The sequence below is a fragment of the Sebastes fasciatus genome, chromosome 15 (genome assembly GCF_043250625.1).
Source record: "Sebastes fasciatus isolate fSebFas1 chromosome 15, fSebFas1.pri, whole genome shotgun sequence".
NCBI classification, from domain to species: Eukaryota; Metazoa; Chordata; class Actinopteri; order Perciformes; family Sebastidae; genus Sebastes; species Sebastes fasciatus.
In genome coordinates, this window is record NC_133809.1 from 32,417,593 (window position 1) to 32,442,538 (window position 24,946).

The window sequence follows — 24,946 nt, forward strand, 5'->3', positions numbered from 1 at the left end:
ACCTTCAAACCTTGACCTCTGACCTCCAGATCAGTGAATGTAAATGGGTTCTATGGGTACCCACGAGTCTCCCCTTTACAGACATGCCCACTTTATGATAATCACATGCAGTTTGGGGCAATTCATAGTCACACAGACAGCTGTTGTTGCCTGTTGGGCTGCAGTTTGCCATGTTATGAGTTGAGCATATTTTTATGCTAAATGAGGGTTTCTGGATCAATATCTGTCATTGTTTTGTGTTGTTAATTGATTTACAATAATAAATATATACATAAATTTGAATACAGCAGCCTATTTGCCCTCTCCCATGTTGATAAGAGTATTAAATACCTGACTAATCTCCCTCGGTTAAAATATTTTTTATAATTAAAAAAAATAAAATAAAAAATATGGGATTGATTTGTGATTAATCGCGATTTAAATATTTTAAGTGATTGACAGCACTAATCGCAATATATATCACAGAAAAAATATATTGCAAAGTCATTTTTTTCCCCAATATCGTGCAGCCCTAATCTGAATAAAACCATAGGTCTCTTTTCTGTAAAATGCACATTTGGTTTTGCCTTTTTATATTGTTGAGCAGATGTCTCATGTCAGATGAGCCTTTATAAAAATGGTGTCGCTATTTTTCTCCTCACAGTGCAAGGCAATAGGGGAAAACTCATCTGGAAACTTCATTTATCATAAGACAGTCTCCCTAAATCTTTAACTTTCGTCCATACAAACTGCTAACGAAATGAATATCCATCCAAGTAGTTTACATACAACATGTGAGCAAATGGGACTTAAATGAGAGTCACAACTAACATCCAGTAATTTTCTTGACTATGCCAGGGCACCATTGGACTGTAGAAAAAGGCAGCAGAATTATACAAGGCATACCTAGTAAATTATGAAATTGGAGCAAAAAGATCATCGGGCAATCTAGGGAGCAGCTGCTGGGAAGTGAAAGGGGCCTCTTGCATACCAGATGCCAAAAATTGAATGAGCACTGCAGTTCCATAATGGTCATAACTTTGTTAGATCGATGAAGCCAGAAATGTTACATAGTCTGAAAGGGGCCACGTATAGCTAGTACATGTCGAAGCACTGCTCAACCGTGGTAGGTAAATACCACTGAGCCAATTTGAACTGATTTCTAAAGTTCAATTTAAAGAGAGAAAAAGTCATAATATAACCATATAATAGTAGTCTGTACCTTTTTGCCAAGAATACCACCACTAAAACCACAGCATCTTCTGGCAGTTAGTTTAAATACATAAAGGAATATGCAGGAAGCTAGTCTAGCATTAGCTAATGATATGAATTACCCTCTGCTTCATACATTGGGTGGCTTATCAGAAGGTTCCCATGGCTTGATCCCTACCTCATCCTGGTTTCACATAGAGGCACAACATGACATTTGAATGGGAATAACTATGTGGCTGTTTCCAATGCACGAAGACTACCACTCTTGGGCTTCTTACTCTATAACATAGTTTTGGTTGCACCAATGCAAACATTATAAATGGGCTAGAATGTCCTGGTTAAGCTAATGATCTAATTATCCGAAACCTGTTGCAGAGGTCTAGCTGACGGCCATGTTAAACATGTTACTGTAAAATAGGAACACCTTTCACTTCTACGTTTTACCATCAAGCAAGTACTTCAACATTTTGTACATTGAAACATTTCGATGATCAACTACTAATGTAATGTAATTAGAGCTGTCAATCCATTACAATAGTTCATCGTGATTAAACGCAAATTAATCACACATTTTTCATCTGTTCTAAATGAACCTTAAAGGGAGATTTGTCAAGTATTTAATACTCTTATCAACATGGGAGTGGACAAATATGCTGCTTTATGCAAATGTATGTATATATTTATTATTGTAAATCAATTAGCAACACAAAACAATGACAGATATTGATCCAGAAACCCTCACAGGTACTGCATTTAGCATAAAACAATATGCTCAGATCATAACATGTCAAACTGCAGCCCAACAGGCAACAACAGCTGTCAGTGTGTCAGTGTGCTGACTTGACTATGACTTGCCTCAAACTGCATGTGATTATCATAAAGTGGGCATGTCTGTAAAGGGGAGACTCGTGGGTACCCATAGAACCCATTTACATTCATTGATCTGGAGGTCAGAGGTCAACGGACCCCTTTGAAAATGGACATGGAGTGTTATTTAACCTCCTAACCACCTCTTGAATGCATATAAAAAGTCAACTGTTTTTTACTCAGACTTTATGCATATGGTGGTGTGTTCTTCATACTATGACAGTTTAACCCCTGTATCATGATACTTGTCGTATTGCCAGATTCTTTTCAATACACAGCCCTAGTAAAGTAAAGTATTTTCTTGTTACCCTCAGGCTCCAGGAGGCGTGGGATACCCAGGCTGTAGTGGGCTATCCTGAAGCCGTCCTCCAGATTCTCCTTGGCGGTCCTCAGCAGTGCCTTCCTCATGTCCACCAGGCTGGGGTCAATGGACTTAATGACAGCCAGGAAGGCCAGACCACTCTTCCAGCTCTTCCCAAAGTCCTGCACTGCCACACCATACCTATGACAGGACATATTCAATGGTCAGGGTCAGTCCAGAAAAACCACAAGCAAACTCTAAGAGGCAGACTGCAAGTACACACCAACGGAGCCTGTAAATCATTAGTGGTGGGAAAAAAAATTGTATGATCTTGAAATCCATTTTTTACTGCCAGAATCGATATGTTTGCTTCATTTGAGTTTATGCGGAGGTAGAAGGAAGTTACGGCTTTTATTGTTGTAGTCTGAGTAACGTGACGTCATATCCGTTCTGTATCCGTCAACCAAAACAAACCAGCCGGCCGCCGCGAGCCAAAACGAAAAAGTAGAAAAAGTTGGAGGGTCGTCGTGGATACGACCTGCACCCTCACATGTTAAATCCAGCGTGGTAAACACTACACATCCAGTAAAGGATGGAAACACTTTGGGTTTCACACATTGACAGGAAAAGCAGAGCTAGACATCACGGCTAAAGCTGCATGCTAACTCTGTCACGGACAGGAAACGTTATCGTATGGCGGTAACGTGGCGGTCGAGCCGGCCGTCGCTCTCGTCTCCGTGGTCAAATGGGCCGACGCTACAACTGTAGAGCACCCAGATACTGACATTTCTGTTCTCTGCATTCAAACGGCCCCGATGGAGCTGACCATGGATGGATAAAGAGAACGGAGCTGAATGGAGAGCTAGAGACCACCTTGGAGAAGTTAGAGGAAGTAGACATGTGGGACTACGTCTGGTTTTCAAAATAAGGTGTTAACAAAGGGAACTGTATTTACAAAATACATCTATGGAAATAAGATTGATTGGTTTATATTCACTAGAAGTATATAAAACATTACATGTCCCTTATAAATTAAAAAGAAAATATCACTAATTTATGAGGGAAATGTCTTTATTCTTTGATTTTTGGGTTACTGGAATAATAATACAAATAATACAAATAATACAAATAATACAAATAATAATAATAATAATAATAATAATAATAATAAATAATTCCTGACAATGACTGATATATTTGACTTCAGGACATCTCTGACTACAGACGTGCTGAAAATTAAACATTTTAATGTATTAATTTATATTTTTTTCCAAAGTAAAAGTCCCTAGAAGTGTATGATTCAACTTTTTTCTCATAGTCTAGTGTTAAAAAAGTTAACAAAAATCATAATAAATTGCAACAATGAATTGCATTACTTAAAAATCGCAATACATATCGAATCGGCACCCAAGCATCGTGATAGTATCGAATCGGGAAATGACTTGTCCCTTCTTACTGTTTTGGTGAGGCAGAGCTTGCACTCCATTGTTTGTACCGTATATTCACCATGAAATAATTATTATTGGAGACATTTTATTCAGACTTCTAAGATTAAATGAAACAATCGTGATTGAAAATGGCAGACCACACTCACTTGCGTGTTCGCTTCTGTACCCACTGCAGCAGTTTCTTAATGGCCCTACTGTGTTCTCGCATGGCCGCGGACGCCGACTGTCTCTCGTCTGACGGCGTGCTGCAGTAGGACGCGTCGGAGTCCGAGCTGGTGGGGATGGACGACAGGCTGGAGGAGGAGGGGAACTGGCTCCTGATGTTCCCAGTGAGCTCCTTAATCTGGAAGGAGACAGAGAGTTGGATTATATTCCCCTTTGGTCAACTGTTTTAATCCGTCGATTCAGCTGTTGAGTATCAAATTCAGCCATGTCTCTCAATCAGATTATTTTCCCAAGTGGTTTATGCTGACACTCCGTTGTACTAAACACAAGATCAATCAAACCGTGTTAGAAACTATCCCAGGTATAAAGTAGAATCTGTTCTGGCTTAAGACTCAGTGAAAAGACAACAAACAGGTAAAAGGCCCAGTCAGTAACAGAATTTATTACACCATGGCAACCATGACACCTGATGTAATCAGTTCAACAGATGACCAGCAGAGTTACGTGAGAATCTAAGACCTTAAACCACTCGGAGGATCTTTTCAGAGATGGAATTCCAGAGCAGTTTATTGGTCACGGTTAGTCCAACTCAGCCTGTGAAAACACATGTAACGTCTTCTGTGGCTCCGGACAAGCTTTCTAAAGTCTGACAAAATAACCCTAATGATGTCAGACTACAAATTTAGAACTGAAAGCCTGCATAACAAACGTGTATCGCAAACCAGTTAGCCAAAATGATGTCGTTTCTTATACGTGTTATCATGCAAGATCTTTATATCTTTACACATCAAGTTGTAGAGTCTGAACAGGTTCAAATCTGACGTCTTAAGATGTTCAATATTTACACATTTACTGGAAGCAAACACTTTCCCTGTGAATGAAGGGGGAACAAGACCACTTTCTACATGAATGAGTCCTAAAACCCAGAAGTGAGTCAGCATTTTAGCACTTCCTGTTCCCTCGTCTGGAAGTCGATGGGTTTTTAGTTAGATGTCTGAAATCAGCTGATGAAATTTTAACATTTTGTTCTATGATATAAAATACGTCAATAAATAGCCCACTCATGAATTTTGTAGCATTTACGTGTCTTACAAAAGGCGGTTGCTATCAAGTGTCTAAATGAGACTACTAAACATTATCACGCCGACTCGTCCTCCTTTACAGCCTCGTTGTGGATACTCACGTTCAACTAAATATATAACAGGGGTTACTAGCACTAGCCCGGCCAGAAAGAAAGAACAATGAAAGCACTGCAAATGAAAACTAGTAATAGTAAGAGTAATAGGGAATGGGAATAGAATGGGATCGCAGAGCATTCTGGGGTGCTGCCGCCATTTTTGGAGGGTAGTGTACGTAGCTATGGTGGCTGTCATTATCTGTCACCGGTCTATTCATCTGTCAATCATTCATCATCAGAAATGTATAAAGTACCCGCAGAAGACAAATGCCCATATAAAGAGAAGCTGACAGGAACAAACAGGCAATATATTACAAAACTGAAGTTCATTTATGATACCGATCCTTACACATTAGGTGGACCTTGACAGCTTGCCAAGGCTTTGGCGTTGGCGCCTCTACAGCAATTCAAAAAATGTAAATCTTTGGAGGCCCATGTCCAATTTACGAACAAGTGGGTATAGGAACTTCAGATCTACAAGCCACATGTCAACTACACAATCATCAGGACAAAGATTAACCGAATGCTAACAAACATCGGCTAATCCCACATAATTAATCTACCGGTATCTTGTAAAATGAAATCCATAACATCAGCCTACCTTTGTGTCTGACTGTATACTATATATAGTACATTCCGTCTTTTGAATCCTAGTCACTGTGTAGTGTTTTGTGATCAGCAGTACTTTTGACACTTGAAGTAAACAGCTGCTATCTGCTACTGCTACTAGCAACTCCTATCGACATGAGAAGATATCCTCAGTAGTAGTCAATGCTCAATTCAGTTTGTCATTGGCTAAGCGCTTCATTTAAACTTGACAGGACCAAAAGAAAAGTCAAAAGCGTCTTGGTTCGTCTGTCCACTGTTCCAAGGCTGATGGGTGCAGTAGTATGTGAGATTAGTCGAGGACAGAGAGTAAATGGTGGAGCTGAAGTTACATTTAGGGAAGTGCTGAATTGTTGCCGTTAACTGTTAAAGGCAAGGCTTACAGTAGCTATTACTGTGCTTTATTTCTAACTGGGATGATTACATTCTATCAGACACTGGTAGATTTACCCATCAGTTCTTCTGAGCAGACCAAAGACCAAACCTCTGGAAAAGACCATCAAAGACGATCAGTGGATCTTGTCCATTATTCCCATTCATCCCAGCTCAGACCTGGCAGTGTAGACAGCTTCATAGAGCTGAAAGCCTCCACAATGAGAGGACAGTCTGTGTGAACTGCACAGATAATTGTTTCCTCATGGTGTCTGTCCGAGGCATTGAACCGCAGTGTGGATTACATAAAACTACCCAGAGAGCCGCACTTTGTGAATGGAAAGTCCAAAGGCTGTGAAGCAGACACTTTATTCTTACTCTTGACCTAATTTTGAGTGAAAAGAGAAGCATAGGAAAGGAGGGGGAATGGAAACTTAAAGTACAAATGAGAGAGGATGAATTAAATAGGAGGATAGATCAAAAACTTGGCAGAGAAAATGAGATTACCTGGAAGAAGAGGATGATGTTCCAGATGAGTCCCAGGATGATGGAGGAGTTTCCATCAGCAACATCAGCTGCATCGATGCTGACCAGCTTTACCTGGGGACACATGCATATACAGTATGTGTCAATCAACCAGCAGTAGGTGGACATGTCTTCATGCTTCCTGTTGTGGTACTCACATTTCTCTCCTCCAGGAAAGACAGGACCTTGGCGATGTTGTTGAGTCTGAAAATTCGATGGGAGGACCTCTTGAACCCGTGAAGCTGGAAGATGATTCAGAATGAGAAAAGTGTTATTGAATAGTATCAAAACTGACACAACTACACTTAATACCAGTACTGCTACAGGAGCTGCTACTAGGAGTCTTATACACAACACTGTACACTTCCACATGTGAAATGATCTGGCACTAAAGACAAAGTGTGAGAGTCTGACCAGCTTGCAGCCAGAGAGCTCCTCCAGCAGTGCCATGAGGATGTGTCCATCCTGTATGTCCCGGAAAAGGTCCTGGACCTCAATGGGAGGGTCACACTGAAGATGGAGGGAAAGAAAGATGGAAGAGAAGAGAAGAGAAGAGGAGAGAGGAGAGGACAGGAGAGGAGAGGAGAGGAGAGGAGAGGAGAGGAGAGGAGAGGAGAGGAGAGGAGAGGAGAGGAGAGGAGAGGAGAGGAGAGGAGAGGAGAGGAGAGGAGAGGAGAGGAGAGAATTAGAGCTGCAACGATGAGTCAATTAATCAATAAGTAGTATTAATATTTTAATAATTGATTAATGGTTTTAGCATTTTTAAGCAAATATTTGCTGTTTCTAATTTCTTAAATGAAATGATTTAATGTTTTTCTTCATCATACATAGCAGTATAGTGAATATCTTTCTTAGTATAGAATATAGGATATTTCACAGAAATGGATACCATGAATAACATGTATTTCTTTTTAACCCTCTGAGACCCACAATAGACCCGTTTTTATCTTTTTTTCAGGGGGGTCCAGGGGGTCTTTAGGGGGAGATAGCAGGTCAACAGTAGATGTCACATAGAAGTGGTGTACATCATCTGAAAGCTGGAACCTGCAGATTAATCTGAGATGCAGCTCAGCACTGTGTGTCAAATTGTTCTAGTCATAAATCAGAAATAAACATGAATGAATTGAAGTGTGTAGAACATTATGATAAAAGTATATGATGGTCATCCCCATGCTCTATTATGTCTCATAATAATGTCTCTATTTTTGGGTTGATACCATTTGTTAAACAGATTGGGTGCTAAATTTAACCATTTTTTACCACTCGAGAATTGATAAAAATGATCAATAATCCCTCCAGAATACCCCATTAAGACACCGAGACCTTGAGGAACACCATAGAAAAAGCCATGCTGTGATTTGGGATCAAAAACTTTTTGAGATTTCTGCAAGAATTGTATTTTTTCGGTGATTGGATGGCAAGCATTTCTGTTGTGTAAACTGCTCAGAAACCCCCTTATTGTCAATCTAGCCAGGAAAGCCTAGACCTCTGAATGCTCTAGGTCTCTAGTTTGATCCATCCATCCTCTGAATGCTCTAGGTCTCTAGTTTGATCCATCCATCCTCTGAATGCTCTAGGTCTCTAGTTTGTGGCTGTAAAGTTTCATGAGGCTGGGATTATCCAAGAGGTCACCACAGGTCATTTTATACAGGGAGGTCAATGAAATGTCTCCTATGGGGACTAACATCATCACACATGAATACAGTTGGGCTCATTGGATCCACCAGAGTCTCAGCTTTACAGTGATACCCAATTTATGGAATTCAAGACTGTTTAGGGACCCCAGTATGCAGAAATATTCAGATACACCATTTTAGAATAGAAAATAACCCATTTATACTGCATTAACAAAACTGCATGTGATTATCATAAAGTGGGCATGTATGTAAAGGGGAGACTTGTGGGTACCCATAGAACCCATTTACATTCACATATCTGGAGGTCAGAGGTCAACGGAACACTTTGAAAATGGCCATGCTAGTTTTCCTCGCCAAAATGTAGTTTAAGTTTGGAGCGTTATTTAACCTCCTTCACGACAAGCTAGTATGACATGGTTGGTACCGATGAATTCCAGTTTCATATGAGATCAGTACCTTCACTCTAGCTCTAAAACTGAACCTGCTACAGCCTCTGAAAGACAGTAAAGTCGGTCGGGATCGCCCCCGATCCCACGGGTCTCAGGGTATTGACCAAGATGTGTACACTTTACATGTCTTGGACATTTGGATATTAAAATCAAAATGTGAAATCAAACACACTGACAGTAAACTATGCACATTTCTCATTTATCACTAGTCCCACAGCATGCACTGCCTGAGCCAACATTTAGCCCTGTTATCACAACAAGTCAGTACCAACTCAGGCATTTGTGAACTTGTCTGGACATGATGAATGGGTGAACGGTGGCAGGAGGAGGGGGGGTGAAGTGACTGGAACTTTCCAAGATGACAGAAGACAAATGTATGATTGTTAATTAGTGGGTCAGAGATTTGATGTAGGGCCAAACAGTGAGTAAGAGAAGAGAGGCTCATTGTGTGAGAGAAAACAAAAGGTTTGATCAGACGCTCAGACTCTCAGCTCACCCGGACTCACCCCTGGTCTGGGACTGAAAACAGAGACAGGCTTTCAGTTCATAGAGCAGTCATGTGATATGAGTGGCCTATCAATGTACAGGTGTGTGTTGACATACAGTAAAGCATGACAAGGTGGAGGTAGACTGTACAGAAGTGTGAGGGTTTCTGGACAATATCTGTCATTGTTTTGTGTTGTTAATTGATTTCCAATAATAAATATATACATGCATTTGCATAAAGCAGCATATTGGTCCACTCCCATGTTGATAAGAATATTAAATACTTGACTAATCTCCCTTTAAGGTTCATTTTGAAAAGATAAAAAAATATTTGATTAAATATTTCAATCGATTGACAGCCCTAATAAACACATAACATAAACAAATATTTTGATAAGGATGCCCCTTGTTTTGAAGAATTATGACAAAGACATTCAATTCAATTTCAATTCAATTCAATTCATTTTTATACAGCGTCAAATCACAACAGAATTTATCTCAAGACGCTTTATATATAGAGCAGGTCTATGACCGTACACCATAGTTTAGAGACCCAACAGGATCCACCAAGCGCACTGTGGATAGGAAAAACTCCCCGATTACTGGGAAGAAACCTGGAGCAGAACCGGGCTCTGGGTGGGCGGCCTGAGCCCGGGCAGTCCAGTTAAACTATGTAATGACACTGTTTCTAATTTCCCTCAAACACATCTTTGCCATTTGAGTACTGCAATTTATTGTTATTTAATAGCCCATATATATATATATATATATATATATATATATACCAATAACCTCCAGTTAATTAATATCGACCAATGGATAGGCTGGAATCCAATTTCCACATTAATTTATTTTATTATATTTTATATTTATTTATGTATATTTTCTCCTTCATGATAACGAGGGATGCTGTCACACATTTCAATAAATGTTCAAATAAATAATTAAAGATCTTTATTTACTTATTATATTATTATTATTCTTTTGACAAAATATTGTTTATATGATGGTAATTTGTTTATTTCTAATTTATCAATCACATCTGTGTATTTATTAGGAGTGTCAAAGTTACCGCGCTAATAACGCGTTAACGCAAATTCGTTTTAACGCCACTAATTTCTTCAACACATTATCTTCTTCATCTTGCGATGTTACGGTTGTTGCGGGCTCAGTTTTAAAGCCCCATTGGCACCAGATGAAACTAAAAATAATAATAATAAATTAAAATGATATACCGCCTTTCAGGACCTCAAAGACGCTTAACAATATAGACGGGATGCTGTGTGAAACAAACAGCAGAAAAACAACACACACGGGCGCACACTCGTATACACACACACAGACAAATGGATAAGGGTGGGGGGGCTAGGAGTAGGCAGAGGAGAAGAGATGGGTCTTGAGGCGGGACTGAAATAGTGAGAGGGAATCTAGAAAACCTAAGGAATCTATTGGTATCGAACATGTCATGCTAGCTTGTCGGGAAGGAGGTTAAATAACGCTCCAAATTTACGCTAAATTTTGAGGGAGAAAAACTGTCATGTCCATTTTCAAAGTGTTCCGTTGACCTCTGACCTCCAGATCAGTGAATGTAAATGGGTTCTATGGGTACCCACGAGTCTCCCCTTTACAGACATGCCCACTTTATGATAATCACATGCAGTTTGGGGCAAGTCAGTCAAGTCAGCACACTGACAGCTGTTGTTGCCTGTTGGGCTGCAGTTTGACATGTTATGATTGGAGCATATTGTTTTATGCTAAATGCAGTACCTGTGAGGGTTTCTGGATCAATATCTGTCATTGTTTTGTGTTGTTAATTGATTTCCAATAATAAATATATACAAACATTTACATAAAGCAGCATATTTGTCCACTCCCATGTTGATAAGAGGATTAAATACTTGACAAATCTCCCTTTAAGGTACATTTTGAACAGATAAAAAAATGTGAGATTAATGTGCGATTAATTATGCAAAATCATGTGATTAATTGCGATTAAATATTTTAATCGATTGACAGCCCTAGTATTTATGCATTTATTTGTGTGTCCCATTTGGGCCTCCATACAACCATAGTTTCCAGTCCCTTTCATTAGTTATGTCGGAGCCCACAGCTCATAGTAGCAGAGGAGGGGCCCCTCATCCACCCAGTCATTGTTCACATACAGCAGCTAGCTGGGTGGTTTGGGGAGGAAAACGACCACCATGGGCTAGCTAGACCTGTAACATCACCACCGTTCTCTCAGATTAACACTTTACAGCCTAATGAAACTTTAATGCTGCACACAGGCAGCTCCACACAACCCCATGTATAATTCATAGGGTGAGATGGAGAGACTGCAACTGTTGTTGGATGTACAGCCGCAGTGTAAAACACGTACAGTGAGCCTGGTTGGGCAATCCCAGCTTCATGATACAGTCTGTGGTGAAGACGGAGCTACCCTGGGATGGTGGTAGATGAGAGCTCAGGGAGTGTGGAGACCCTCATTATGGTTTCTCCTCTTGTGTATTTTCTGCAGCCAACATTTCATGAAGCTATCCACAAACCTTTTCTAAATGTAGGTTGATCCATCGGGTGAAAGTCCTCTTCTGAACCAGTTCTCTTTCAACTGCAACACAGAAAGAAAGAGAAGAAAAACAGATTTCAGTCATCAGGAAACTGAAGCTGAGGCCACAGTACTCATCAGTCTGAGGAAGCATGCGAGCATGACTCACCCCCCCGGCTCGCCAAAGGCACATCACCATCACGTATTCCAACAGATAACTGAGATTTTTAACAAGACGCACTCTGCTGCAGTTATCTCCAAACCTTAAACATTAAAGGGCCTGTACACCCACACAGGTGTTTCCACTTATTCTGGCTGATGCAACCCTATACATGCAAATACATGGGGCACAACGTGAATGTGGAACATGCAGACCATGATGTGATGGTGCTGTATATCAAATACAGACGGAACTTTAAAGCATTACATGTTAATGTGTTATATGTCAAGTTATTACAGGAGCCTCCAACGCTGTATCCAGTTCTCTTAATACATCCATGGTGAAAACCCGCTGCACAGGACTAAACATAACAGGACTAACATACTAAAAGATAAGTAGAAATGTATTGTTTGTATTTACAGGGGTAAATAACATGATATTGTTTCTGGATGGGGAGGGGGACTACAGCATGTTTACTGTGGACTTCACTCTGCCCTCCTGAAGGAGCTCTAGTGTGCTAATTCCACACTGACCATATTGGAGAGCCTGCCCTGTATAGTGCTCACTCACAGGGGAACGCAGACGACGATCCCCCCCCCCCACCCCACCCCCCCCCCGTTTCGCAGACAATGCTGGAGTCGGGTTGGTATTCAAGAGACGTAGCTTTAATGCATGAATCTTTGTCAGACACAGGGAGGTGGTGGAGGAGGGAGGGAAGGAGGGAGATGAGAGAAGATAAAGAGGATGACAAGAAGAGGAGATGACAGCCGGGGAAGGAGTGAGAGAGCCCGGGGGGAGATGAACAAGATGAGAGATGAAATGAAGAGTATGTTCAAGAACAATATTAGAAACAACATCGCTACAAACTAAAGGGAAAATTCAACCAATTGTTGGCATCAGGTATCCGATGATGCAAACTTCAATAGACCAGAGTGTGATACAGCGAAATGACTACATGGCATGGCTTCAATCATAAACACTTTCTGTATAACCCATGCCAAATGATCAAGCTTTCAAGCAACTTATCTACAAATAAATCCATCTTTGACTAATAGCAACAAGTTGACCATCCTTCATAATGGAAAGTACGAAAGCCCTGAAAGCCAGAATCTTTTTTTTTCTGGTGATCCATTTTCTAAGTCTGATCTAAAATATTTTCTCTCCTGTGATTATGACTGAAGAACAGCTGAAAACATGTTTTGTATTGCCAGGAGAATTTTTCAAAGTTCCTTTTTTTCTTTGAAACAGGTGGAAATTTTTTAGGCTGATTTTAGTTGTTTGTTTTTTTCTTTGCCTTTCAGTGAAAACAGGTGGAAGATTTTTTTCTTTTAAGGCTGATTTTTCTAAGCATTTGTTGTTGAAAAAGAGAAAAATCAGCCTAAAAAATAAAAATCTTCCACCTATTTTCACTAAGAAGAAAAGAAAAGAAAAGTAACTTTAAAAAATCAGCCTAAATTTTTTTTCGCTATATCGTGAGAGTAGTACATGAAACAGGTAACCTGAAAATAATCATATGCCTCCGGTGTCCTCCGGTGTCCTCCGGTGTCCTCCGGTGCTCCTAACAGCATCTTCAAGATTTCACAGACCGGGGGAAAACTAGCAGTCAGAGCTGATCTGAGGTCTGCTGTCCATCTGCTGTCTATGAGAGCCGGCTGTCAATCACTCGCTAACTCCGATCCAACGGTCAAACTAGGCAGCGCTGATTAAATATGAATCAATATTCTGTTACTGTAATGCCTATTTCTCACCTCACATGTTCTCAGAATCATCTTGTAGTGCACGGTTTAGCTGTAAAATGAGAAAGTTTGTGACGCCGCCGCCATTGAGGAGTCTGTTGAAGGAACGCCAAGTTCCGCTCACATAACCGGAGCACAGCCAATAGGAACGCTCTCTCAATGAAATGACCAGTGATTGGTCAAAGTCTCCCGTCACGGGCTAAGTGTTTTAAAGTCTGAAAACAGAGCCATGAGGAGGAGCAGAAGTCTAGTTTTCTCTCAGAACACTTGAATTACAATATGCTGAAAGGTCATTTTGGGGATGTTTGCCCAATGATGCCAAAAATATACTGCCTACTGCCACTTTAAGTCATAAACACAGGGGAGAAAATCATTTAGATCAGACTTAGGAAATGGATCACCAGAAAAAAAAATTCTCGCTTGCCTTTCAGGTCTTCCGTAGAAGTCTATGTGCACAACACAAAATGACGAAGAAATATTTTAAGCATAATGCCCCGCTACAGCAACCAGAACAGACATGTCAAAGTCGGGCTGCAGCTTCGCCCGCCAGCACTGCCAAACACAATTAATAAATCATAAATCGATCAAGTTCACGTTGTGATTTCTCTCTCTCTTCACCATGGAGAGGGACCATTCTGTAGCTCAGCTTCGGTGGATTGTTTTTGCCATAACTATTGCAGCTAAAGAGAGAAATGTTGATAACGAAGGGTGCCGCTTCCAGAAGTGGAAATTACAATATTCTTTCACTAAAAGCCAAAACGAATGTGTTTGCCTGATTAGCCAACAGTGTTGCTGTGGCTAAGTCAATGTAAAGAGACACTATCAGACAAATCGGGAGCGACCGTGCAGAGAAAGTGAAGCAGCTGGAAGCTGTCTCTGCCTCACAGGTTTGTGAGTCAAATGAAACCAGCACTAAAGCAAGCTATGACGTGGCCGTAGCCAAACGTGGCAAACCTTTTTATAAAGTATGAGTTTATTATCAAAGACTGTGTGATGAAGATGGTGGATAACATTTGCTCCAAAAAAAGCAAGAGTTTGGCTCGTAACACAGTGGCCCAGAGAATAGAAGACATATCATCAGACACTAGGACACAAGTGGGTGACGGGAGTGAATGTTAGCCTGCGATGAAAGCCCAGATACCTCAAACACTGCCCAGTTATTCATTTCTTTGAGAGGAGTTGATGATGACATGAACATAACAGAAGAGCTGCTTGGAGTGGATGTATTCATCTTGAACCTACCATGGAGTAAAGTTAACAACAAAAGCCAGACTTTTAATCAGGAGACCCGTGTTCCAGACCGTTGGTGACGTTATGTTACGTTACGTTAGTGACATCTGTCCCGTGACCATTGTTATGTGTTTTTTAGTGACGTTTGTGATGTGTTTTCCGTAGTTGTATTACGTTGTTTCTGTACGTGTTTTACTTGGTTTACAGACTTATTTTAAGCCCATCCATGATGTTTTCCCTTACCCTAACTAGTGGTTTTCTTGCCTAAACTGCCTAATCTGCAGACATTTGCTTGGCGTACAAATGACACACATAGAGGCTAAAATTCGTACTCATGACATGTGGAATGTTGGTGTAATGTTGTATTTATAAGCGTTCCTGTGAGATCAGGTTGGAAAAAGATAGCTGTTAGTGGACAACACCTGTTCTTTCAATGTGTCACATACGTATTTAATCAACATTTCAGATCTAAAGGTCTTATGGAAGGCTACAGGTTGTCAGCATGAATTAGTTTGCCACTCAGAACTGTAGTGTCTCTCCCTTCTGAGCCAAGAATTGGTAATGACATACTCTGCAGTACCTCAACTGCAGCTGTGACTTTTTAATTTGAGTTACTTACAAATGTTGATGCTGCAACTGATTGATAAGGGATCCAAAAGGATCCGGATTTGAAAAAAGGATTAGATACTGGCTTTGAATTAGATAAGATGCTATCAAACCTACACTGCACTGCAACACAAAGGGTAAAGTGTTGGGACTTAGCTCTGTTTAGAGCCTTACCATCACTAAAGCTATAAATGTACCATTTTTCCTGAGCATAGCAATCAATTTGATTTTGATATATTTAATGTATACAAGCTTAAGTTGTTTCTTGATGGTGGCACTACAGGCATCATTAAGGATTAATCCACTGGAGACCATGAATATTATCAATCCAGACATTTTTAAGGTACTTTCTCAAAGTATTGGTCAAGGGGAAAGCTTGACTTGATGATGGTGCACAACGAAAGGTCAAGGAGTCATCAGCATCATTAGGGACATGGGACATGTTTTAATGCTAGTGCTGACAGGATACCTGAGTTCAGGTACTGAATGCTGTGTTCTAGGACGGGGAGGTGTCAAAAAGACAGTAAAAAAGTGCGGTAGGAATTGAGGTATGACTGGCTAGAACAGCATGAGACCAGAACAGGCAACCGACAGTAGAGTGCCAACGTGAAATGACTACTCTCTTGGCCACTTGCATAAAATCCATCACCAGAGCTCACAATATGGCACATTCATAAGGATACACTCTGAGGTGTCCGAGTGAGTCCGGATACGGTGACCAAATCTTTCATAAAAGTGTCAAACACTCTGAAGCCACTTAAGACACTGTGCACTGAGCGGTCCCTCCCTAACAGAAACCAGAGCTTTGCTTTATATATAATATACCTGGAAAAATTACATCAGCTTACTGCTCATACTAGGCCTCTTTCAAAGTTATGCACAGTTTTATTTTACAAGTCTGACTCTGTGTGTGTTTCCACACGGTGACTAATTATGTAATTACTTCCAAAATAGGTGTTGATAATGTAATATGGAAAATGTCAGCTTTGCAAAAAGGCAAATAAAGCGCTTGTATGTGCTGCAGAGGATCTGTGATCATCATTTCTTAAACTAGGCATACAGTAGAAAGGAAAGCCTGTAAAAGGGTGTTAGCGGTACTGTTTGATCGTTTATTCTGAGGCCCAGCAACATGACGGGGGAGTCCTAATGATACCTCTGTTTACTGCCCTGTTAGCATGTACAGTATGTGCCACTGTATACTAACTTACTATGCATGCTAAGTGAAATTCAAACATTCATCTATTTTTGTTGATTCTGTAGTTTTCTACACATCAGCCCATTCTTCCGAATGTCCAGCTAAGAGATAATAACTCTGAACATTGTTATATGAAAGCAAACAGCATCAGTGTACATCAGTGTCTCATACCAGCTGCAGGAGAACAACAGATATTGGTTGACGGGAGTCCCCAGTTCACCGTCCGGGAGCATTAACTTAGCAGCTATGATGCTGCGTGTAGTGTTGCAGACATGGTAAATGTAATTGTATTTATGTAGCGCTTTTCTAGTCTTCCGACCACTCAAAGCTCTTTACACTACATGTCAGTATTCATCCATTCACACACACATTCACACACTGATGGCAGAGGCTGCTAAGGAGCCAACTTTGCCCATCAGTATCTAATCTATGCCTTCGGGAGCAATTTGGCGTTAAGTGTCTTGCTCAAGGACACATCAAGATGTGACCCGGGCCGGGGATCGAACCACCGACCTTCCGATTGGAGGACAACCTGCTCTATCCTCTGAGCCACAGCCGCTTTCCCAGTAAAAGTTTCCACCGCACGTTTAGTTTAGCAGGTTGTCAGCTGTGTGTCGGCCCGGCGTGACTTTGGCGATTTGCCAACAGACCGTGTGTGTATTCGTGCTCGCCGTAGTCTGCGTAACATTAGAGTGTGTGTGTGTTGGCGGTGAGTGTGAGGTTGTTGGTAGCGTTCTAGCTGTGATCGTAGGTGTAGCAGTGTGTGTACAGTTTATTTGTCGGTGAATAAATGCTACGAAACTACAACTCCTCCGCTCCGCTCAAGCGAGCCGGAGAGACTGGAGACGACTTCCTGTATCCTACAACTCCGGCTCCGCCTCTTAAGGTGGGCTGTTAAGGTGGACCAGCTTTTCTCCTTAAAGTCACGAGCCGCTCCTCTGAGCCGCTCAGTTTTTGAGTTAATTATTAACATTTCTTTTAACCGTTTTAACCGATAGCATTAATCGGTTAAAATGCTTAATGTCGGTTAACGGTTACACGGTTAATTATGGACATCCCTAATATACATGTACAGTATATATGCATATGCACTCAGTCCTCTGGAGAACTGTAGGTCCTTCATCCTCACTTTCTAATGTATGTGGCAATATTCATCTGCATACCCACACGTATACATGGCCATGCATACTTCTCTGGAATATATGGAAATGATTTGCCTCCATTGAGCCACATCGTCTCCAACACGTCCAGATTGTATTCTGGTATTCTTGTTGGGTCTTAAAATATCCTTCAACGAGAGGATGAGTCTGTATAAAAGAGGTAACCCGTGAATTGTACTGCTGTAAAACCTAAAAGGTGGTTTTGAACCTTTAGTTTAAATTAAAGAATTTACCTTTTCCTTCGACTCTGAGTGCTCTGCTTGGTCTTATTTGCTTGCCATGCAAACAGAGGAGACTCAGCTGAGTACACCAACTCTACATGGACACGTTTAGCATGACAACTCTTTTATTACATTTCTGGGTGGAGGGGAGGACACTATCGGAACAAGCAAATATAATTAAGTGGCAATTAGCTCTGGAGGCTATAAATGTACACACATCTATAAAAATAACTAGACAGGCAATGAGTGACTCTTTGTGGGGGTTTTGTGGCGTCAGTGTCTCTTTGCTTTGTGAATCCAACCAAAGCACACAAGTTACCAGTGTTGTATTCCCTCAGAGGGACGGTTAATGGATATGGGACACACAGCATGCATTGTATTCACTATAGCTCCTTCAGACCACATTTACACAGACAAACATTCCCAGCAAAAAGTTGGATCTGGTATTAGTTGAATCCTAAACTTGATTTAATTAGGTAGTCTTGTTCAGATTGAACATATTGTGATAACATTTTTGGTCATATCGTCCACCCCCAGGACCGCCATATACAGAACACCAGGTGAAACCAGTGGAGGATATCTTTGACGTTGATCAATCAAATTGAATGAATGCACCGTTCAGCAGCTGAGAGTTTGGGAGGCACAAGGGGAAGATTTCCATAATAATTCTATTTTGATGGGAGATCCTACTTATGATATAGTTTCTTTCCTTCAAAGTTGCTGTATGCCAGCCTTCAGCAATTTGGGTACGGCTCAGGGATTCAGCAGAGTTCTGGGCTCGCTCAGAATTCAGCTGGGCAGCGGAAAAGCGGTATAGGAGCATCAATAAGAAGAGGAACAGAAGAGAAGGGCGTTCAGGGGGCACGACCAGAGATATGAGAAAAGAAGAGGGGTACTTCTCGGGTGTCAATGGTGCGAAACTTCAGCCCTCCCATCAATACACTGCCCTGTCTGACTCTTTCATTTGAACCTTTCTTTCTAAAGAATTAATAACATTCATCACTAGGGATGTCACGATACCAGTAATCTAGTAGTCGATACCAATACCAGTGAATTTCCACAACTCTCGACACCAACTTCGATACCACGGTAAAAAATGATGAGACTTTATTCCTCAGGTATAGCGCAATGACTGCAAGAAAATAGCAGAGGCTGTACACGCACACACACACACACACACTCTCTATATATATCCTCAGATTGCAAGCAGAAGTTCAAATTCACTGACATGGTGACAGACCATTAGAACATTAAATATTCAGTTCAGTTTGTTCAGTTTTTTCCCCCACGAGTGGGTCCTCTTCTCAGGCTAATCAATGAAGGATCTCTGATCAGTTTTCAGGTCAGTTATTTCCACAAGAGTGAGTCATCTTCTCGAACAAATTAATAAAGGATCTCTGAAAAAGTAAACAAACCCAACATCTCCACGGCGCTGTGTGTGTGTGTGTGTGTGTGTGTGTGTGTGTGTGTGTGTGTGCGTGTGTGTGTATGTGTCGTGCTCCGACACACAGAGGACACACATGGATTCAAATTTCATATGTCAGCCTGAAATCCATGATAACAGTTAGGTTCTTTACTTGTGCTTGCAGTCCAGTCTGACTGGAGTTACACAGGACACTCTCTCTGTGTACCGCAGTGTTTGAGAGTGACCCAGCTCTGGGTTCTGTCTACCCGGGTGCCAATTAGAACCATGGAGACGACTTCTTCCACTCGGATAAAACAGTAAAAAGGAACGCCTGCAGATGTTCTGGAACCACCCACGCAAACCCCAGGCTCACTCTGATCACAGACTCAGGGGATGAAAGACACCAGTGATAGATGTTCCCTGATTATTTTGTATTTCAGCTTCGTTATTCCACCGCACATCATAATCAGACTGAGTGTCTGAATGTAGCCCACGGTAACAGTTAGAATATGAAAAATACAGAAGAGCTCTTTTACTGAAATATTCATGCAGCAGGCAGCTGTGACAGGGGCATCCCTTCAGAGTGCAGCGCTGCATCATCCAGAGGGGTTACATTACTGAAGAGTTCACAGACAGGCTCTTCCTCCTCTTGCCTTTTGGGCTAAATCACCATCTTAACAGTTTGTCATCACCATTTCAGATCTGTAAGGATGGAGGAAAATCCTTGTTTTCAAAAAAATCCTTAAAATAATATATATATATATAAATTAATGTTGTTAAATGATAAACATTGCTAAAAATTAAACTTTTCATATAGATATAACTGTAAAATGCAATATCTGCATGAGATTTTTCTCATAATGTGTCTATATAACAAAACAAAAACAGAATTTTTATTTTGTTATTCATTGATTAAAATATTGAATCACAATTAATCTCATGATTGTCCATAGTCAACTGCAATTAATTGCAAATTAATCGTAAATTTTTTCTCTGCTCTAAATGTACCTTAGAAAGGGAGATTTGTCAAGTATTTAATCCTCTTATCAACATGGGAGTGGACAAATATGCTGCTTCATGCAAATGTATGTATATATTTATTATTGGACATCAATTAACAACACAAAACATTGACAGATATTGATCCAGAAACCCTCACAGGTACTGCATTTAGCATAAAACAATATGCTCCAATCATAACATGTCAAACTGCAGCCCAACAGGCAACAACAGCTGTCAGTGTGTCAGTGTGCTGACTTGACTATGACTTGCCCCAAACTGCATGTGATTATCATAAAGTGGGCATGTCTGTAAAGGGGAGACTCGTGGGTACCCATAGAACCCATTTACATTCACTGATCTAGAGGTCAGAGGTCAAGGGACCCCTTTGAAAATGGCCATGACAGTTTTTCCTCACCAACATTTAGGGAAACTTTGGAGCGTTATTTTAATTCAACTCAGACCAACTGACATTGCAAGAATAAATGTTTAGATGGAACAATATCTGAAAAAGCATGATTACATAACCTGACTCCCAAAGCACTTTATAGAATAATAGCCGTGACGAGACAGAAAGACTCTGGATGGTTAATGGATCATTTACAGGAGAGTCATTGACTCTGTTTCATGTCTTTCTCACTCGACAATGTGAACATTGTCGAGTGAGAAAGACATGAAACAGCTACAGGAAAATCAAATAAACAAATACAGTTGTTCACACTTTTCAATGCTCACAGTATGATCAATTAAACGTCTCTCACAAAAGCTTTTTTCTTCTTTTAACAAGAACAACCTCAACTTCGGATAAAGAAGTAGTTCATCTCAGGTAATTTATGTGTGGTCACATGACTAACATTATGTTCACCTGTTAAAGTTGTTTATAAAGCTATAAAGAACCATTCTAGTGGTTCATGTCTACAAATGATTAGGTGGAATGAAAACTGAAAGATAAGGCGAGGGCCAATTACCATATGATCAGCTGAGGTTACTCCTCAGCTTATCCGTTGGAAAGGGTTAATAAGTCATGGGACGAGAGGAGGAGACTAAACAATATGCTAAGTTTAAAACTCAGAAAGTAACATTTACTTTACATAATCAAACAGTCTGATCTGTCCAGCTTTGAGTGTTATTTTTGTGCTTAAAGCACAAACTTGGATAATAACTTCCAAACTGTCCCAGTTTGTGTGCTCACACAAACCAACATTTTATCCAGGTTACCTAAACCACCTAACTGGTTTAGATAATCTACCCACAACACAAATTTGGTGAATCTGATGCTTTGTTACCTGTCTGATCGTCGGGCTGCTCGTGTTTCTCGCCCCCTTCTGACTTCTTAAGCCATGTTGCTTCAGATCTCAGCTTTTAACTTGGTGAGTACAGTGTTATTTTACTAAAAGTCCCAAGTTGTATACAAATCTGAACTTCCCTCCAAGTCCATGTTCAGACTAATATTAGTATTGTGTGAAAAAACACAGCACCATTCATTTCAACGAAGCCACTAATGCAGTGCAGAGTAAAGTAATGCAGCGCAACCCAAAGCCATGCAACGTAATGCCACGAAAAACAATGCAATACGACGCAACATTACGTAATATAAAGTAACACAACGCAAAGCAACACAATGTAAAAAAACACAGGGTGAAGCAATATAATGTAGAGCAACACACCCACACACTTAATGCAACATAATCAAAGCCATGCAATATAATGCCATGCTACATAACGTGAAGCAACACAAAACAATGTAAAGCACTGCAACGTAAAGCAACACAATTTAAAGAAACACGACATGAAGCAACACAACATAATGCAGCATAACCAAAGCCACGCAATGCTACTTAACATAAAGCAACACAATACAATGTAAAGCACTGCAAGGTAAAGCAATGTAACATGAAGCAATGTAAAGCAAAGCAATGTAAAGCAATGCAATGAAAAGAAAAGCAATGTAAAGCAATGCAATGTAAAACAACGCAACGTAAAGCAACGCAACGTAAAGCAACGCAATGCAGCATAACCAAAGGTAAACAACGCAATGAAATACTACAATAGGTAAAGCAACACAATACAATGTTTGCAATGCAACGTAATGCAGCATAACCAACGTAACACGACGTAAAGGAAAGCAAGGTAAAGCAACACAACGTAAATCACTGTAAGGTAAAGCAACACAACGTAAGGCAAAGCAAGGTAAAGCAACACAACGTAAAGCAAAGCAAAGCAAGGTAAAGCAACGCAACGTAAAACAAAGCAAGGTAAAGCAAAGCAAGGTAAAGCAACACAATGTAAAGCAAAGCAAAGCAAGGTAAAGCAACGCAACGTAAAGCAAAGCAAGGTAAAGCAAAGCAAGGTAAAGCAACGCAACGCAACGCAACGTAAAGCTAAGCAAGGTAAAGCAAAGCAAGTTAAAGCAACACAACGTAAAGCAACGTAAAGCAATGCAATGCAGCATAACCAAAGGTAAACAACGCAATGAAATACTACAATAGGTAAAGCAACACAATACAATGTTTGCAATGCAACGTAATGCAGCATAACCAACGTAACACGACGTAAAGGAAAGCAAGGTAAAGCAACACAACGTAAAGCACTGTAAGGTAAAGCAACACAACGTAAGGTAAAGCAACACAACGTAAAGCAAAGCAAAGCAAGGTAAAGCAACACAACGTAAAGCAAAGCAAAGCAAGGTAAAGCAACGCAACGTAAAGCAAAGCAAGGTAAAGCAAAGCAAGGTAAAGCAACACAATGTAAAGCAAAGCAAAGCAGGGTAAAGCAACGCAACGTAAAGCAAAGCAAGGTAAAGCAAAGCAAGGTAAAGCAACGCAACGTAAAGCTAAGCAAGGTAAAGCAAAGCAAGGTAAAGCAACACAATGTAAAGCAACACAACATAGCGTAACGTTAAGCAGCGTAAAGCAGCGCAACGTAAAGCAACGTAAAGCAACGCAACGTAAAGCAACGCAACGTAAAGCAACGTAAAGCAAAGCAAAGCAACGCAACGCAATGCAAAGCAACGCAAAGCAACGCAACGCAAAGCAACGCAACGCAAAGCAACGCAACGCAAAGCAACGTAAAGCAACGTAAAGCAACGTAAAGCAACGTAAAGCAATGCACTGCACCTGCAAATCAAATCCAGTGCATATCGGTTATTTCTCTGAGACAGATTATTCGACAGCAAAGATACATAGAGAGTAATCTTAACCTTTCTTTTTCTGAATCATCTCTTAATAGTTGGACAACAGAAACAGGCAGATCCTTGTAATCCACTCAGCATGTTTGTGTAACCACTGGTCAATGGACAGAGGGAAGTGCTTGTCCTTGTGTCATTGCCCCTGGACCACACACTGCCTGTTAGCACACACTCACCACTGAAACTCAATGTGCCTTGTTTTCTGCAATCACCATGTCAAAAGCATTTAAATGTATGAGGGTCTATTAACAGCAGCACTATAAACCCTGACCAAGAGTCCTTGAGCAGGACCATATTCAACATTTGCAAACTAACTGCTTCTTTGCACACAGAAACATTACATCTTTTTTGTTTGGAGGATCAGCAGATACAGGAGACTGACTAAATGATGAATGAGTTGTGCACAAACAAGCGACATTCAACATTAGATAAAAGCTTCGGTTACATCAGAGCAATCTCTCAGAGTAGGTTTGATGAGAGAATAATAGCATGCTTTAGAGCATTCCATTAGTGTGGGTGTACTGAAGCCATCACAATATACAGTAGAGTGCTGTAGTTTGGCTTTAGAACACATTTAAGGACATCACAGACATGTTTCCAGGTAATGCTGTGTGAGAAAGAGCGCTTCTATTAATCACTGGTATGTTGGCAGTCAGAGTGCATTTACATGTACAGAGCTGAGTGGCAGGGGAACACCTGAAAACCTTGATGTCCGATTCCAAGGTGGGGCTCATGAAAGGTCAAAATGTAAAACAAAAAATAGGATATGACCTGCAGTAGAGGTGATTTATGTTTTAATCCCAAAATTCATAAATCATGATTCTGCAACAAAGTAACCGTTTCACAATGGTTCCTACCGAGCAGCAGCAGCCGTGGCTGAAAGCTGGAGCCGGTCACAAAGTGCTTCAGGCTGCAATTTTATGGCCAACGAGTGGCTTCAGATAACTGAGACCGAGTCCTCTCAACTTCTCTGTCAACATACAAAGACCCGATTTTTCCACAAGACATTAAGCACTCAATAGTTATTTTCACATGTGCTGTAGGGATGATTTTAAGAAATCCAAGTCAAACTAAAACGGCACTCGGAGAGTGCAGACCTCCGCCAAGGTGCGTAACTTTAAAAACAGCTCCCAGCTGGCGGTACCGTGAGGTGGTCGGCCTGTTATTAACACGGTGTGTTACACTACGTTGTCTCTCATCCCGTCATCTACCGCTTTGTTCTTTCTCACCGCGGACGGACAGCAGCTGCCCTCTGGCAGGCGCTACAGCTCAATGAAAGCC

The 24,946-nt window shown here is 40.7% G+C and overlaps 1 protein-coding gene across 1 annotated transcript in view; it reads right to left on the reverse strand.

Moving 5' to 3' along the window:
- clmna (calmin a) overlaps positions 1–24,946 on the reverse strand; it is a 61,832-nt gene that overhangs the window by 15,057 nt on the left and 21,829 nt on the right. The window contains exons 2-7 of the mRNA XM_074659953.1: positions 11,768–11,829; positions 7,067–7,162; positions 6,811–6,894; positions 6,635–6,727; positions 3,954–4,150; positions 2,367–2,560 (exon numbers count right to left, since the gene is read on the reverse strand). Of these exons, the coding sequence (XP_074516054.1) occupies positions 2,367–2,560; positions 3,954–4,150; positions 6,635–6,727; positions 6,811–6,894; positions 7,067–7,162; positions 11,768–11,829 (726 nt within the window). The remainder of the gene's footprint in view (positions 1–2,366; positions 2,561–3,953; positions 4,151–6,634; positions 6,728–6,810; positions 6,895–7,066; positions 7,163–11,767; positions 11,830–24,946) is intronic.